This window comes from Amphiura filiformis, chromosome 13, assembly GCF_039555335.1.
Source record: "Amphiura filiformis chromosome 13, Afil_fr2py, whole genome shotgun sequence".
Taxonomy (NCBI): Eukaryota; Metazoa; Echinodermata; class Ophiuroidea; order Amphilepidida; family Amphiuridae; genus Amphiura; species Amphiura filiformis.
This window is the reverse complement of record NC_092640.1, coordinates 22,936,467-22,955,265: the sequence shown is the minus strand read 5'-3', so window position 1 is coordinate 22,955,265 and position 18,799 is coordinate 22,936,467. Positions and strand designations below refer to the sequence as shown.

Below are 18,799 nucleotides of genomic sequence, written 5' to 3'. Positions count from 1 at the left end.
TTTAGTTTGACAAGCGCTTAAAATTGTAAATCGTAAAAATACGTTCACCGCTTTAAAAAAGAATATACGACGGTTTAAACTTTTGTTACCCACGAATCCCGAATAGATGCTAACCTTGAAAAATAAGGAGATTGTTTATTTTAAGTTTAAATCAGCACATATTCAAGCCATGGGTATGCTATAATTTTGACAGTACTTACAGTTTATACACCTAAGAAACGCAAACCCCAAACGGTACTATAGTACTTATATCTTTACCCACGAATTCGGCGTTACCCACGAATCCAAGGATTTACTCGTAAATTATATGTTTCTTATGCATCTTAACATTTTGAAAACATGCGAAATAGGTTCCAAAACAGTCCTGTTTAATAGCGTCCTCTTGAAGGTATACTGAAGCTGTATCATGAAGTTTTGATTGATTATCCTAAATTACCATTTTTGGGTAAATGCAATTGGTTAGAGAAACGGGAATCATTGAAACACAATGGAGGAATAACCGCATGGTGGTTTCCAACCTTCTGTAATATTTTCTATTTTGCCGCTTACCAATACATACCTTCAAATATGTGTTACCCACGAACATTTTGGTTACCCACGAATCCCTACTTAAATTATAGTTAACAATGTAGGCCCCTATTGATAGTGTTTTAGTTCATAGGAACTGTCAAACACGAGTTAATAGAATATTGCTGCATGAAAATATGGAATGATTTTACTAAAATAATAATACAAAACTGTTTGCTCTGTCTATTTGAATTTGGCAACTTCATTATTCTCAAAATTTTTATACCCAAAATGCCATAATGATCCATTCTAAATATTCCATGTAGTCTGTATTTTGATTAAAATTCATTTTAGTGCCATTGCAGCCTGAATTATTGACATACGGAAAAGTTTTTTTTTTTTTTTTAAAAAATTAATAGGAATTGCTATTTTCCAGACGCTGTTACCCACGAATCCATCCGAGATCCTCATCCTGCGACGAGATACAAAATCTAACTTTATATTTATATGAAGCATTTATTCTAATCTTTCGAAATAATACAGTAATGTTAAATGACAGCCACTTTGGAAAGAGTTCGAAGAATTGACACAATTTTAACTGTACACCTGGTTCTTTCTTAAAATTTGTAATAACCAAAATATTTCTTTGTAGATATATGTAATAAAATTCTATTTTACGTTCAAAGTCTTCACCGATTTCTAGTGTATATGAGTCACACATAAAATATTGAAAGATATTAAAGAAAGTGAAATTTTATGGCGTACAACAGGTGAAAAATGCTTGAATTCGTGGGTAACATGCATATGCGCATTTAACACTTTATTTGGTCTAGCAAGAAAAGTTATTTTTCAATCCGATGGCACTTCCACCTGATGATTCACTAGACATGATCGTCTCATTTGATAAGTCTAGAATTGAAAAGGAAAACATGTTCAAAATGGCCCCCAGAGAGAATTTTGGCCCGCTTTGGCTGGAATTGACCATTTACATAATGATTTCTAAACCTAAGTATACCTAATATTTGTTTTATATATGTTTTTACTTTATCATATTCGCAACCTAATTTTGATGATTTATACGAGTAGATTTAGTTTTAAGTATTATTACTGCTTTCCACGTTTATCGAGAAGGGACTTCAACAACAAATATCGGAGTCTACTTTCTAGCAGTTCCTCTTCCACTTCTTCCAATTCTGCTTCCTCTTCGGCAGTTTCCTTTTCCACAAGGTTCTCATCTTCGCGTTTTTTAGCATTGCTGGAGTTGGCCCCAATACATCTGAAATAAATCGAAAAAGTAGTGAATTGGGGTTCGCGCCATTTCTCTATACATTCATTTTTCATATTAAACTACGGAATACTACTCATAACAAGATTCAGGAAAAATCAGGTTTCGAAGCAGGAGGAAACCGAAAACTTTGTGACTATAATTGAAGACCGCATTAAAAATACTAGTTTGCGTCTGACGTCAGGGCAAAGGCGCGGTGTGATTGGTTGCTAACCTGCGCAGTAGAGCATTTTTGGTCTGGTTGACAGAACGTTATACGCAAACTATTCTTTTTAATTTGGTCTTCAATTACACGTGGATCCTGACCGGAAGTCAGTTTGTACCGAAGTTCCAGGCGCATAACAATGAATATAGCTCGGGGATAACCGTCTTCTTTGTTATTGCAATACGCATGTTGTATTGGTTAAATACCACTAATTATGTATTACACGGGTTTTAATGGGAAAATGGCTAATTTCGGGTGGAATTTTCTCATATTCAGAACTCTCACAGTTAAATGCCACTAATATCAGGTGAAATTATTTGTTTTAGATGCCTAATGATCAAAAACTCAACATAGGTTGACCTGAAACTTGTCTTATTTTAACGCACTGAACCGTAAACGCCTTAAAATGGCAGTGCGCCTTCGAAGCTGAAAGTTACAATATGGTAGGGCGAATATTTACTAAAAACTGAAGCCGTGCGTATGAATATTGGTACTATTACAACAAAAATGTCATATAATGAGAGAAAATATACCATTTTGAAGCATCAAACCTAAAAAGTTCTTTTTTGGCTATATAACTTGATCATTTTCAGCGATTTTAATACAGTGCATGCAAACAAATAGTTACTCGGCGTATTTCCATGTATCGCACAGGCCTATTAGTGGTATGTAACCTATTATGGAATCAATTTCAGCCAAATTATCCGGAGGACCAGGACAAACCCAAGATCCACGTATTGCATTCGTAAGTTCTACAAGCTTTGAACACTAAAAGCTTCCGGAGCCTTCGTCCAGAAATGCTACCAGGACCAATAGTGGACCAGTAGCGTATATTGTACGGGTGGGGGCAAAGATCAACCCGCTGACGCGAGAGCATAAAAAACTATATTTTAACCATTTTAAGTTGCATCAAAATCATGATAATGAGGTTCGTTTACAGGGCTGAAGATGCAAACCGCGCATGTTGGTCAACTTTGTTACGGTATTTCGAGTCAGGTGGAACCTGTGGGTACGGCACAACCTTATAGCCAGAGAAACAAGTGCTGTCAGCACGTGGGTCTGAGCTGAATGGGCTTTGCATGGTGGTGTCATATCCTTTTGATATGATTATATTCTCAAACAGTTGAATATATCACATTATTGTCGGTCAATTTAAAAACATTTTCGGTGAAATTGCAGTTAAATATATGTGTTGAAAGAATACGGCAATCGCAGCTGAGTGTGTTAAACTTCCAGTTAGTGTATTGAAAACAAAACCTGACAACAAATCGACAGTTTTTGTGTTGGCAACGTCAAAAGGGGTACTGAGCATGCGCAGATCGTAAATACATGTCATTTCAGCTAAATCGTTCAAGTGATGTGCTTAGCCGGAGTCGCTCGGCCTATCTCGAACAAAATTTGCCATGCGTAGCTGTTGAAGAACTAGTGGATTCGCACTCCTATCACGGCAATTTTTGACACGAAGATATAGGGATGATGATGCTGTGCGCTATAGAATAATTTTGAGGATATAAATCACATTTTCATGATCGTGCCCATCCAGGACAGCAAGGCTTGATTACGCCTCTGATGAGTGTTGAAAGCCATGTAAGGGGGGTGGGGTGCTACATTTATATTACATTATATCTTACTTCTGAGGTCCCACTGTTGATCCTCGCAAGCAGCTGATGTGGTATGGTGGGTCTGTATGTAGACGATACTCAAATACGTGATCCTTAGCACTATCTCCATCATGAGTCGGATTATTCTTATCCACTGAACGACCACCGTTAGTCAACTCGGCACTAGTGAATAATCTGCAATTGAAAGAGATAGCTTATCAATATAACTTAAACTATTAAGAGATAAAAGTAAATACATTGATCATAAAATAGCACCACTACCATACAGCCGCATACTTTAATAGCATACTTAAGCACCACTACCATACCACCAAAATCACTACGAGCTACAGTACAGCCGCATACTTAAGCACCACTACCATACAACCAAAATCACTACGAGCTACAGTACAGCCGCATACTTAAGCATACTTAAGCACCACTACCATACCACCAAAATCACTACGAGCTACAGTACAGCCGCATACTTAAGCATACTTTAAGCACCACTACCATACAACCACAATCACTACGAGCTACAGTACAGCCGCATACTTAAGCATACTTAAGCACCACTACCATACCACGAAAATCACTACGAGCTACAGTACAGCCGCATACTTAAGCATACTTTAAGCACCACTACCATACAACCAAAATCACTACGAGCTACAGTACAGCCGTATACTTAAGCATACTTAAGCACCACTACCATACCACCAAAATCACTACGAGCTACAGTACAGCCGCATACTTTAATAGCATACTTAAGCACCACTACCATACCACCAAAATCACTACGAGCTACAGTACAGCCGCATACTTAAGCATACTTTAAGCACCACTACCATACAACCAAAATCACTACGAGCTACAGTACAGCCGCATACTTAAGCATACTTTAAGCACCACTACCATACAACCAAAATCACTACGAGCTACAGTACAGCCGCATACTTTAATAGCATACTTAAGCACCACTACCATACAACCAAAATCACTACGAGCTACAGTACAGCCGCATACTTAAGCATACTTTAAGCACCACTACCATACAACCAAAATCACTACGAGCTACAGTACAGCCGCATACTTAAGCATACTAAAGCACCACTACCATACAACCAAAATCACTACGAGCTACAGTACAGCCGCATACTTAAGCATACTTTAAGCACCACTACCATACAACCAAAATCACTACGAGCTACAGTACAGCCGCATACTTAAGCATGTTAAGCACCACTCCCATACCACCAAAATCACTACGAGCTACAGTACAGCCGCATACTTAAGCATACTTTAAGCACCACTACCATACAACCAAAATCACTACGAGCTACAGTACAGCCGCATACTTAAGCATACTTAAGCACCACTACCATACCACCAAAATCACTACGAGCTACAGTACAGCCGCATACTTAAGCATACTTAAGCACCACTACCATACAACCAAAATCACTACGAGCTACAGTACAGCCGCATACTTAAGCATACTAAAGCACCACTACCATACAACCAAAATCACTACGAGCTACAGTACAGCCGCATACTTAAGCATACTTTAAGCACCACTACCATACAACCAAAATCACTACGAGCTACAGTACAGCCGCATACTTTAATAGCATACTTAAGCACCACTACCATACAACCAAAATCACTACGAGATACAGTACAGCCGCATACTTAAGCATACTTTAAGCACCACTACCATACAACCAAAATCACTACGAGCTACAGTACAGCCGCATACTTAAGCATACTTTAAGCACCACTACCATACAACCAAAATCACTACGAGCTACAGTACAGCCGCATACTTAAGCATACTTTAAGCACCACTACCATACAACCAAAATCACTACGAGCTACAGTACAGCCGCATACTTAAGCATACCTAAGCACCACTAACATACCACCAAAATCACTACGAGCTACAGTACAGCCGCATACTTAAGCATACTTTAAGCACCACTACCATACAACCAATATCACTACGAGCTACAGTACAGCCGCATACTTAAGCATACTTAAGCACCACTACCATACCACCAAAATCACTACGAGCTACAGTACAGCCGCATACTTTAATAGCATACTTAAGCACCACTACCATACCACCAAAATCACTACGAGCTACAGTACAGCCGCATACTTAAGCATACTTTAAGCACCACTACCATACAACCAAAATCACTACGAGCTACAGTACAGCCGCATACTTTAGCATACTTAAGCACCACTACCATACCACCAAAATCACTACGAGCTACAGTACAGCCGCATACTTTAATAGCATACTTAAGCACCACTACCATACCACCAAAATCACTACGAGCTACAGTACAGCCGCATACTTTAATAGCATACTTAAGCACCACTACCATACCACCAATATCACTACGAGCTACAGTACAGCCGCATACTTAAGCATACTTAAGCACCACTACCATACAACCAAAATCACTACGAGCTACAGTACAGCCGCATACTTAAGCATACTTAAGCACCACTACCATACCACCAAAATCACTACGAGCTACAGTACAGCCGCATACTTAAGCATACTTAAGCACCACTACCATACAACCAAAATCACTACGAGATACAGTACAGCCGCATACTTAAGCATACTTAAGCACCACTACCATACCACCAAAATCACTACGAGCTACAGTACAGCCGCATACTTAAGCATACTTAAGTACCACTACCATACAACCAAAATCACTACGAGCTACAGTACAGCCGCATACTTTAGCATACTTAAGCACCACTACCATACCACCAAAAGCACTACGAGCTACAGTACAGCCGCATACTTTAATAGCATACTTAAGCACCACTACCATACCACCAAAATCACTACGAGCTACAGTACAGCCGCATACTTAAGCACCACTACCATACAACCAAAATCACTACGAGCTACAGTACAGCCGCATACTTAAGCATACTTAAGCACCACTACCATACCACCAAAATCACTACGAGCTACAGTACAGCCGCATACTTAAGCATACTTAAGCACCACTACCATACCACCAAAATCACTACGAACTACAGTACAGCCGCATACTTAAGCATACTTAAGCACCACTACCATACAACCAAAATCACTACGAGCTACAGTACAGCCGCATACTTAAGCATACTTAAGCACCACTACCATACAACCAAAATCACTACGAGATACAGTACAGCCGCATACTTAAGCATACTTTAAGCACCACTATCATACAACCATAATCAATACGAGCTACAGTACAGCCGCATACTTTTAAAAGCCGTGAAAATCCGCAATTTTCAATATTATTTATAGAAATTAAATAACGCAGGCCTATAAAATATCCATGCTCGTCTATTGTAATGATATTGCTTTCACCTATTCTATTGCTTAATCCAGGCCCGTAAGCAGGATTTATTTAGGGGGGGGGGGGCTGGTTTTGAAAAAAATTGGATATTTTTGGACTGGGGTGGATGCTGAAAAAGTGGACTTTTTCCCCAAAAATTTGGAGACTTTTTCCCCAAAAATTTGGACTTTTTTTTTTTTTTTTTACCAAAAAAGACTTTTGGGTAAAAAAAGGAATTTTTGGGCAGGGGGGGGGTTGGGGGAAGGCGTCCGCCCAGCTCTCCTGGTTACGGGCATGGCTTAATCTAATCCAATACTATATTCGTGACTTTAATATGTATCATCCAAAGAGATATACCCAAAGAGTACCGATTCAGGCTTCTAATGGCCGCGCCTTTTTCTACCCACAATTCTTCACGTTGTCTTAACAGAACCGATGACCATGCGTATCGTTATTGAAAGACTGACGGATTTTGTCTAAGCAAATAGTGTACCTCCGTTTTTTGGTAGAGCCCGAAATCGACCGACAATTATTTGCCTTTAAGCGGTTTGCGCACTCAGTCCGTGGCACGAATTTTTGCACAGGCAGAACGCAAACCGGGGTACTTTGAATCGAAATTTGCCGGGCGCATAGTGAAACTGGAAGCACTATTAGATTTAAGTCTGGTCAACCTAACATCCTATTTTTGACGGACGAACCGACATTGCGACTGAACATGCTGAAACCTTCAGTCTTCAGCTGGGTTGTGATGCAAATATCAATGACCTTGCGATATGCGATAACTTCCTGGCTATAGATGACAACCGACGAGGAATCTCATTAAAATGATTTTGTGATCACAGCCGTAAGGAAGTTTAGTTCGGACTCCACCCTTCGCCCTCACACATATCACCTCTTTTACACTTCCCTCAAACAATCTGCTCACGATCAAAAATCCTTGGTGTCAAAATGGTGTCCACTGGATGCCCGGGGGGTCACTCCCATTGTGGCCTGTACACCATCCGCGATAATGAAAACGCGTAAAAAGGGTAGCTTTTCGTGGGTAGGCACGATACGCGCGTAACGTGTTTAGGGTGTCAAAAACATGAAATATCAGAAAAAAGGGTTACAGCAAAATTGCAATTGCTAATTCGCGGAAATGAAATTTAGGGTATGAAATTTGATGCAAGGAAGAAAATCCGTGTTTAGGGTATCGTTTTAGCCAAGGGTTAAATCCTTGTTTAGGGTACTTTTCAAAAGTTGATTATCGCGGATGGTGTACAGGCCACAATGGGAGTGACCCCCCCGGGACTGGAAGTTTTTTAAACCACAACCCACATGAAATGTTTTAGTCGCAACGTCGGTTTGTCCATCAAAAATAGGTATGTCCGATTGACCAGATTTAATTAAAATCTTACCCAGATGAATGACACAGATTTTTTCATGTGGAGATACACTATTTGTCCTCCATGAGTGACACCCAAACATTGCGGAGTCGGTACTCTTTGCTTCTACCTCTTTTGGTATTATCACAATTCTACTAACCCGGAGTATGGCGCATCATAGAATGTAGCACAAGGGCCGGAGCTGCCGGACACGTACGTTTTACAGGCGTCACACTTCTGCGGGCCGTAAATAGGAAACCCATCTATAGCTACGCCAAGAAACGGAGCCGGACATGTGCAAGCATTAAACAAACTGTCAGGATTGCCCAAACAACCGGCGAGATTACCGTTGGCGAAATCAGCAAACTAAATAGAAACACATATTAGAACGAACATTAAGTATTTTCCGGGATTATTTTAGTAGTATACATTATCCATTATGTTAATAAAGATAAATTTACACGTCGTGTATAGTTTAAGTTGAGCGCGAGATTAAGAAGGTAGTCTTGAACCAAGACTTCATTTTTATAATTTGCTAAATATGGTGCATCCTTGCAGTGGTGTTTCGTTTCAGTGTATAGGAATACTTAAACCTGGTTAACAGGAAATTACTCCAGCAAAATCAATCGATAAAGTCTAGTCCATCCTCCACATTAAATGGTGGGCTGCCTTTATGCCCAAATATGTCACTTGCCAATAATCACCCACTTGAAATCCCCTGACTCTCTCCACTGACCAAAAGTTATGGACATATTTGTGAGTTGTTTTTGCTGTTATCTGTTTACATATCATGGAGGTACGACCATTTATAAGTTGTGAAATATTTTGTCAACACTTAAATAACATTATGTTAGAATATTTGCAGTAAGTTATCAAAAAACGTTTTTGAATGTTATGAAAACGTTTTACATCCTTTATACAGCCTGTCTCAAAAAAAATTGTGCAAGTGAAAAGCGCCCTCTTTGGCAATTAGAAAATTCCGTTGTGACATGATGCTTACATCAACGTCAAGGGCACAGTCTTAGCTCTCAAATACCGTTTGTTCTGTTCAATTTGCTCTTTTTAATCTCGAGATATGTTTAGTTAAGAACGAAAGGGTAAAATCACAATTGTGCCACTTTTACTAGGGAATAGGGCTGTACATGTAAATCAATGATAGCTGATGTTGATGCGTCTAATGCACTCCTCCCTTCGGGGCTCGTGCATTAGACGCATCAACACCAGCGTGCGTGCATTATTTTGTCTAATTTCATTAATTTCATTAATTAGTTCATTAACCTATAAGTGTGCAATATTTGTTTGTCTTTTAACATGTCTTGAATGACGAAGAGAACAGTATTTACCATGGTAAAATTATTGACATGCACAATGTATTTAATTTTACAGCAGAATGTGAAATATTTATTATCGTTTAATTTATCGTAAGTAGAAAAAGAGAATCATTATACCTTTATCATGATAAAACATTAAAAACAATTTTTGTATTGTTGTGTAATTGATGCATTCTTTTGATTTCACGAAGGAATTCTTGATAAACTTGATGCTATCATTGATTTACATGTACAGCCCTCTTCCCTAGTAAAAGTGGCACAATTGTGATTTTACCCTTTCGTTGTTAAGTAAGCATATCTCGAGATTTAAATAAGCAAATTGAACAGACTAAACGGCATTTGAGAGCTAAGACTATGCCCTTGACGTTGATGTAAGCATTATGTCACCACGGTATTTTCTAATTGCCACAGAGGGCGCTTTTCACTTGCACAATTTTTTTTTGAGACAGGCTGTATACCCTTTATATAACCCAACATTTTTAAACGGTTTCTGGCAACCTTTGCGAATGATAACGAAAATGTTTTGTGTTTGCTGGGGTCATTCGCGTCATTGCTGATCTAAAGGCTAGGGGCCCGGCCCGTGTGTTCAGTGGCGGCGCCAAGAATTTTGTTCGGGGAGGCATGGGGGGGGCAAAGTGAATTTCAGGGGGGCAAAATTGCGGCAAAAGTGGAAATTTGCCCCTCCGTTGCGCCGCCACTGCATGTGTTCATTACCCCCTGGCCCGTAATATAATGGCTCTCGGCGGCACTGATCTTGTTAGATGAAGTAGAACGGAAAACACGACAAAAGGTAAACAGACAGACAAACAAATAAACTTACCCCATGAACATGGTACTTGTTATCCTGGTTAGGATGCCCACCACAAGTGTCTGTAATCAAGTCCGCCACAGCATTTGCACCAGATGAACTCTCGTATGTCCACAATGGCGTTCCGGTAATCATTATCCCAACCCATCCACTCTTTGAGGTGCACGCGTTATTAGCCTGTAGCTCAGGTTCTGCGGGAATACACTTGGTTAAACTCTGTGCCTGGATGGTTTTACTCCATCCACCAAATGCTCCCCAGTCTTCATAATTGGCGGCGCCAAGTTTGGAATAATTAGGGACGCCGTTGAATTGGAAGTAGTGGTATAAGCCGGTTTGCACTCCTGCTGGTGTAGTGGTCTGCTTATCTATGATGGTCATTGAGCTAAAGGTAAATGGATAGAATGAAAAGTAAATTGATTTGGCGAGACGAAAAGCTACGAAAACACGTTAAATCCATAATGTGTGATTTGCTTCACAGCGACGCCCTCAATTTTATTCGGATTTCCACTTTTTGCATAATTATAATGCCCAGTGGTACACTAAAATATCACGTTAAAGACTAAACCTGAAGTGCTTTAATAACAGTAAAATTGAACTTTTTATATTCAAACCATATCATATCATATCACCATTTACTTTATCATATCATATCACATCACATCACATCACATCACATCACATCACATCATATCATATCATATCATATCATATAATATATCTTATCATATCATCATAATATCATACTACATAATAATCAGAATAGTGCAACTTACGAGGTCAGATCTATGTTCCCGGTATAATTCGTGCTACCCCAATTGTAGCCAGTGGTAAAGAATTTATCCACTTCAGTACTTGTAAGAGCACTGGACATCCCAACACATGAAATTATCACGACGACGATGAAACAGCCACGAAGAGAGTTCATCTATGAGAAACAATAGATCAAAATTCGATAAATATTTAAGGGAAGGGGTATGAACGTTTGGACAGTATTTATTGTGGGACATTAGAGCACATCAGACATGTCGAATTGCATTCTGGATACGAAGAATGTCCTTCTGATATCAAATAATTTTGATTTTTTGAAATTCGCAATACACATTTTATGGCAAATGATAATGGAATGATTAAAAATTGATATTTTTGACACAGTACTTGAAGTAAACTTTATAAATCTGATGATTTATACTTCAAGTGTATGTATGTGGGATGAAAAGCCGACGATCAATTGAAAATTTTGACCTTTCGTATTGAAGACATGGATTTTTTGTCCCAAAACACCAAAAAAGTTATTTTTGGAAAAGAATCCATATCTTCAATATGAAAGGTCAACATTTTCAATTGATCGTCGGCTTTTCCTCCCAGCTACATACACTTTAAGAATATATCATTAGATTTATAAAATTTACTTCGAGGACTGTTATATATCAAAATGTGAAAAATGTCCAATTTTAATAATCCGTCATAAAATTTGTAATATATCGTGAATTTCAAAAAATGAAAATTATTTGATATCAGAAAGACATTCTTCGTATTCAGAATGCAATTCGATATGTCTCATGTCCCACAAAAAATACTGTCGAAACGCTCAAAACGCTCATTCCAGATCCCTTAAGATACTAATTCAAAAAAAACTTGATAGAATGTGGAGCTTGTCAAAGAAGTACTTGACTGTAGCATTCCTATATTAGTATTAGAATATGGGCAATTCCATGAAAAAGTGGGAAAAAATCAGCTACTACTACTACTACTACTACTACTACTACTACTACTACTACTACTACTACTACTACTACTACTACTACTACTACTACTACTACTACTACTACTACTACTACTACTACTACTACTACTACTACTACTACTACTACTACTACTACTAAAAATAATAAAATGCTTTTGCTTACCTTGCTTACTTGCTATGTCGTATATACAAGAAGAGTTGTTGAACGAATATAACGGATGAGTCAAGCGGAATGAAGAACAAATCCAATGCTACATTGCTTTATACCAATCCTACCAATCTCTATTTTTAATTATCAACGCTTTAATGCGCATGTTGAAGAACAAACTTTGGTGACCAACAATTGGTGACTATCCGTGCAAGTGACTACGTAATATAAATATACTATTGTTGTGGCAATTCTCTATTACCTGGTGTACTTTTGAAACTCAGAATTCAAAAATTTGATAAAACGGTAATTTGATATTCCGTTCATCAACGATAATACAAATTTTAAATTTGATAATTTGAGACATTCAAAAACAAGCAAACAAACAACAAAGAATTGAACACACTATAAATAGATATACAAAAAAGTTTCTTTACAATTAGATGTGCTTCCAATTTAGTCCACATAATAACACCAAAAGTAGGGCCTTTTTGCATATCATATCAACCCAAAAAATTATATCAAAAGAAGCATGGAAGACTTTTTATATATAAAAAAGTGGACCTTTGGGGGCGGGGTGGGGTGGGTGTGGTACATACCCCTGGTACGCCTCTGACCTTACATGTGTAAAGAAGCATTCAGGGTGAATGAACTCGTGACATGAACAAAAAGCATTCAGGGTCAATGAATTCATGACATGAACTTCTTTACCTACACTGTTAATAAGTTGTTTAAAAAAGCCTCCACGTCGATGTTTACTATATGAATTTATGTTGTTTAAAAATGTATATAACCTTTTAATATTTTAACTAACGTTTTGCAAATATTGAAAAGGTTAGGTAGAATTTCAAACACGTTGTATAGGTTTTTAACAGCAGCTGGTAAACAGTGATGTGTAGGCATATGATCCTGTGTCATATACTGTGGTACCCAAAAAGGTGGTTTTGTTACAGTTTGATGTGCAGCTTGGATTTCAAAACACTGTCTCTTGAGTATTCCTACACTTAGAAGATTCATTTAGGTCTTAAATTGAGGCTAATTTATTCTATATTACTTATGTTTTTATCCTGTTTTAAAATAATATTAAATTATTTTCTTATGACGTTTGGCATGAAATGTGCCAAGGTTGGTTGTGGATTAGAAAGAGGTGTGTTAGCGGAGGGATTCATATCATGAATTTGATCTAAAAACCCCATTAAAAATTGAATCTAGTAAAAAAAAAGTCTAAATGAACTCCCAGACACCTAAACCAAGTAAATAAATACAGAAGGTCATTTAAAAGACTAATACTTGCTCAGAATTATTGTAAATGTGGCAAAAAGAGGTGGGGTTAAATCCCCCCTACTTTATGATTGTTTTTGCCCGCACTCTATTATTTTTTAACCGATTTCTCATAAAACAGGTGTCAAAATGCTCAGGAGGATGAACCACTTCAAATGAGATGTGTATAGGTAAAACGTTTAAAACATTTCATTTTTTTACTATGTAACACAAAGGTACCTCAGTTTGTGACACAGGACCATATAGTTTTTTTTAAACAACCGATTCCACAGGTGTCGACTACAGACGACAAGTTCAAAATGTCCAGGCGGCGGATGACATGATCGAGCCGGCAACTTGTGAAACCGCCCGGCCGTATGGCTTTTTCCAATATAGTCGGTTAGTTTTGTGGGGTTCATTATCGAACCCCATCGGTTTTAGCTTGTATTTATATTATTTATCAACATAGGCCTATTTGTTTGTGATATTTCAAGCGTTTTAAAATTTCAAAATAATCCCATTCAATTACACGGTTGACGATGAAAATTTACTGAATTCAGAGAATGCAATGCGGCCACCACCTGACCATATTTGGAATCAGCATGAAAAATCATTATTAGCGATGCTCTTGAGATAGCTCTTGGTAATTAGAGAAAATAATAATCTCAAAAATTTTGTCTTTTTAAAGGGTCAGAGAAGTTATAGCTGCTTTACAGTTTGAACTGTTAAAGACCACGAAGATACATCCTCAGTAGATAGTAATAGGCTATGGCAGTTGAAATCCACACTACCCCTGTGGAAGATTGTGCATATATCTGCAATAGAGGGAATATGTTTTTCAAATGTAATTGGATAGGGTTAATCATTTTGAAACCCATACTCCTCCCTGTGTTATGGCTTTACTGTTATTGTATATTTAACTCATACCCCTTCTGTGGAATACTTTAACTAAATCATCCACAGGGGTAGTGTGGATTTAAAACGGAATAGCCCAATCCATGTCTGAACCCGTTAAATCCATAATGTACGATCTTTGGCATATTTGTAATGTTTACACATGTCCCAACTTACAGTACACTTAAAGACCCATTCAGTGATCCCAGCGCAAGTGTAAAAAAAAAATGTTTATAAATTGCTTAAAAGTGAAGGATAAGTCATTCAAATTGTCATTTGGTATTTTTGAAATGACAAATTTGGAAAACAACGAAGAAAACAGCAGTACTGACGAAGTTGAAGCCCCATTCAAATACATGTAGCTAGTTTAGATACTGTCAGTATCTAAAATACAGATTCGTGTAAAATGTCTTATTTTGTCTTTTCGGCTTTCGGCTGAACCACTCGCAGGCTATGTTAGCACATCTATATATAACAATGACAAAGGTACCAAAATCTGAATTTTGATGATTTTTACGATCGTCCGGATGGGCAAATTACTGAATGGGCCTTTAATTGGAATGAACCAGATTTGTTGTGTTTAAGCTGCCAAGATAGTAAATAAGTTTTCTTTAGTTGTTTAGTTTTACGTCATTATTTGGACAGAAAACCTTCTTTAAGCAAAGAATAACCAAATTAAAATTTTACCACAATCGTAACTGTTAGAAATGTTTTTGTAAAAACAACAAATCTGGAGACTAGGTTGTCAGCAATTTCCCGTTATTTTTATAAGATGTTTCTGTTCTCTTTCAAAGATATTTTAAAAATTACAAATTAATTGACATCTTCGATAAATCTATTTTTGGAGGCACATGAAAAAGAAAATTTCTGTAAATTTTGTGCTGTTAAATAATAACATTACCCCCCTCCAAACTAAAAAACCCTCAAACTGTAAAACAACCGGATATTTTTAACAGTGTACCATATATAATCGAATGAAGAACGTGCCCTTTGAGTTGTTTTCTTTATGTATCCACCCTTTACGCCCTGTTGAATTACTTTTTAAGTTCCCATCAAACTGACACGAACAATGCGAGACTACCCGGTGAGACAATGATCCCAGGTTTATGGTCCCAGGTATTACACGAAACAAGTCATTCATTCATTTATTTATTTCCACAATTCACATAAAATAACAAAATACACACTAAAATATCATAACATCAAATACCATCAAAGAATCATGGAGGAGATGGCCGAAAGGCCAGTAAGGCCAGAGGTAGCCATCCCCTTAAACAGAAAAGTAAAAGGGTATACGATGTATTGTTGGTCGAAGCAGCAAAAACAAAATGTAGTTCATAGCATCTTGCGAATGGTAGTGAGCTTTAGCAAAAATTTACATTGCTCAATTCATAACGAGCGTGTAGAAGAATTCAAATATCACAGATATAATAGTCCTGTGGTTCTTGAGTTAAGTTGTAAAGAGGGCTGAAACCCCGGGCTGAAACAACAACACTTTTATAAAACGTACATAACTCATTAACAACAATAAATTAAGCAAGTTTTCAAAGTATATGATTTGTAGAATCAGGGCCGGATTTACCTTTCTGGGGGTCCTGGGCCAGGCCAAAATTTGGAGGCCCAACTCACCTTGATGAAGGCATGTGCAATTAAGTGGTCAGGTTTTGGTTTAGGTATAGATCGACAGTGTCGGCGGGAGCATTACAATTTAAAAAGCGAGATGAACAAAGATTTAGCTAAGAAATTTGCGCACGAAAAATTCCAATTCCAGACTATTTAACCCAAAATAAAAAATAAAAAAATTGTGCAATTTAACCCTATTTTGGCCCAAAACATGGTGTTTGGTGGCTAAAAAGGAAGAGTGCACAGGGCAATTTTGGCCCAATGGTAAATCCGGCCCTGTGTAGAATGAACTTTTGCAAAAAACCAAAGTGTTATTTTTCAATAATAATTATATTGATTCAGATAATGACTTTTTTTTGACTCGTATACCCTTAAACGGAAAAGTTTAAGGCAGAGTGTATCAACCCTATGGAGTGTATAATTTCTATTGTTTCATAATTATGGTGTCAAACATGTCTTATGTTGAATTAATAAAAAAGAGAATTTGAATTTCAGAGCCTTTGAGGTACAAGTATTGTTACAAACAAGTGTAAACTAAGGGGGTACTACACCCCTGATCAATTTTGTCACTGATTTTGCATTTTTCTCAAAAAAATTACTACACACCGCTAACAAAGCTATGTATATTATAGGGTAAGGAATCCAATTGCTTCACTGAAATTTCAGTGATTCAAGACAAGTGGTTTATTATAATATGTTAAGAAATGAGGTACATAATTCCAGCGGGACCTCTTTCCTTATCATACTGCTTGTCTTGAGTCACTGAAATTCCAGTGTAGTAACTGGATTCCTTGCCCCTATAATATACTTAACTTATGTTACCAGGTGTGTTATAAAAAAAAAAAAAAAATGCAAAAATAGTCACAAATTTATCAAGGGGTGTAGTACCACCTTAAGAAGAAGAGAAAATGCTTCTTCTGTGTTTAATTATATATTTATCAAGCAGATAAACATGAACACTCTGTACCAGACTAAAATTCACATATTACCGTTACCTGTTTATATCAGCCAAAATAATATGAAATAAAATTAAAGTCGATACAAATTTCTGGTTAGGACGGGACGACGGGACCCAGGTTGAACTGATTTCAAAATGACCTCGACTATTTCTACAAAACTTCGAATCCTTGAAAAATATGACTTTGTCTAGCTACAAATGGTAACAATATATATTTGCACGATATTGTAGTTTTTTGAAGAGTAAATATCAGTTTCCCAATACTGGCATACCAATTTTCCGTCAGATTGCACTTGACTGAACCTTAAAACAACAAGGTGCCATCAGAAAAACAAAACGGCCAGTTGCAGAGTGCACTCTTATGACCGGACTAGTTATATAATAAGTTAGGGAGTGTTCAGAAATACTTTGGTGTGGGGTGGAAATATATTTTTCATGATTAGATTTTTTTAACCCCCAGTCTTCGTGAATCCTAAGCTTGTTTGACCCCCGTCTTAATAAAACTATTTTGACCACCATATCCATTTATGATTGGAATGCCACTTGTTTTAATTGTGAATAACATGTAGCATAATGGTCAAAATACAGTGATAACATTGGCAGTGGCGTAGCGTGGGTCATCCAATGGGGGGGGGTGGTGCGGCGGCACCGACCATGATGGGGTGGAGGGCACAAGCCGTTTTTTGGCAATTTTCCTATGGGATTTTCTAAATTTTGCAATCGATTGGGGGCACGTGCCCCCCGTGCCCCTATGACGCTACGCCACTGAACATTGGTCTGTACAACATGAAACATTGTAAACTGTCAACAATAAAGAAGAACAAATAATTTTTAGTGATTTAAATAACAAACCAGAAGGAACTGACACATGGTTCAAAATTAAGTTATATAGACAAGGCAATTTTAACGCTACATCCCAGGGGTTCATATTTATTTATTGATTTATCAAACAAGGTCTAAAATACTTTGCTTTAAAATTAATGTTTTTAAGTTTTTACACTCCTTCTACGTGCCAAACACTTTTTGACCCCCCCTGTTCATACACCAAAATCTTTTTTACTCCCCCTATGTATGAGCCCTACATAAAGTTCTCATCTCCCCAGCATGCAAGGTATTTTCTCAACACTCCCTATTAAGTTAACAAGCCGTGCGTATCTTTGTGAAAGACGTTCACAGACCTGTACCTGTTGACAAAATGAAAAAAAAAATATAAAAAAATAAATTGATTTGTTGATATGCATGGCTACCCATTGAACACAAAACGTTTTTGAAAACAAAAAGGTTAGACAAAGTTGCCAGAAAACGTTTAAATGCCAGGTTACATAAACATTCAAAAATATTTTTGAAAACTTGCTGCAATTTATATTATATTAACATGTTATATAAGTGTTGCAAAATATTTTGCAACAATGTTTCCAAACAAATAACAAACAGCAACAGTATTTTTACAACATTTTTACAATTTTCTTGAAGTGCTTTTTCTTAGAAAAGGTTTTAAGATGTTTTCATGACTTTTATATAACCCGAGATTTAGTGCTAGTTACTTTTTTTGAGATGTTTATAATATAGCACACTTTTTCATCTGCTCTATCTACTGGTGACTGATAGCACACTACTTCATCTGTTATTAAGGGTAGACGAGGTACTGTTGGTCGATGCAACCTAAAAATCGATTTTCATTATCTAGATCAATATATTATTGAAAAATAACA

General features: G+C 37.3%; 1 protein-coding gene across 1 annotated transcript; it reads right to left on the bottom strand.

Moving 5' to 3' along the window:
- Positions 1-1,269: 1,269 nt before the first annotated feature.
- On the bottom strand, positions 1,270-12,427 carry LOC140168132 (uncharacterized). The gene is made up of 6 exons (XM_072191443.1): positions 12,368-12,427; positions 11,234-11,385; positions 10,473-10,842; positions 8,482-8,687; positions 3,629-3,793; positions 1,270-1,783 (listed from the first exon to the last, which is right to left on the bottom strand). Exons 2-6 carry the CDS (start codon positions 11,383-11,385, stop codon positions 1,612-1,614), a joined length of 1,065 nt encoding a protein of 354 aa, XP_072047544.1. The 5' UTR covers positions 12,368-12,427; the 3' UTR covers positions 1,270-1,611.
- Positions 12,428-18,799: the final 6,372 nt, after the last annotated feature.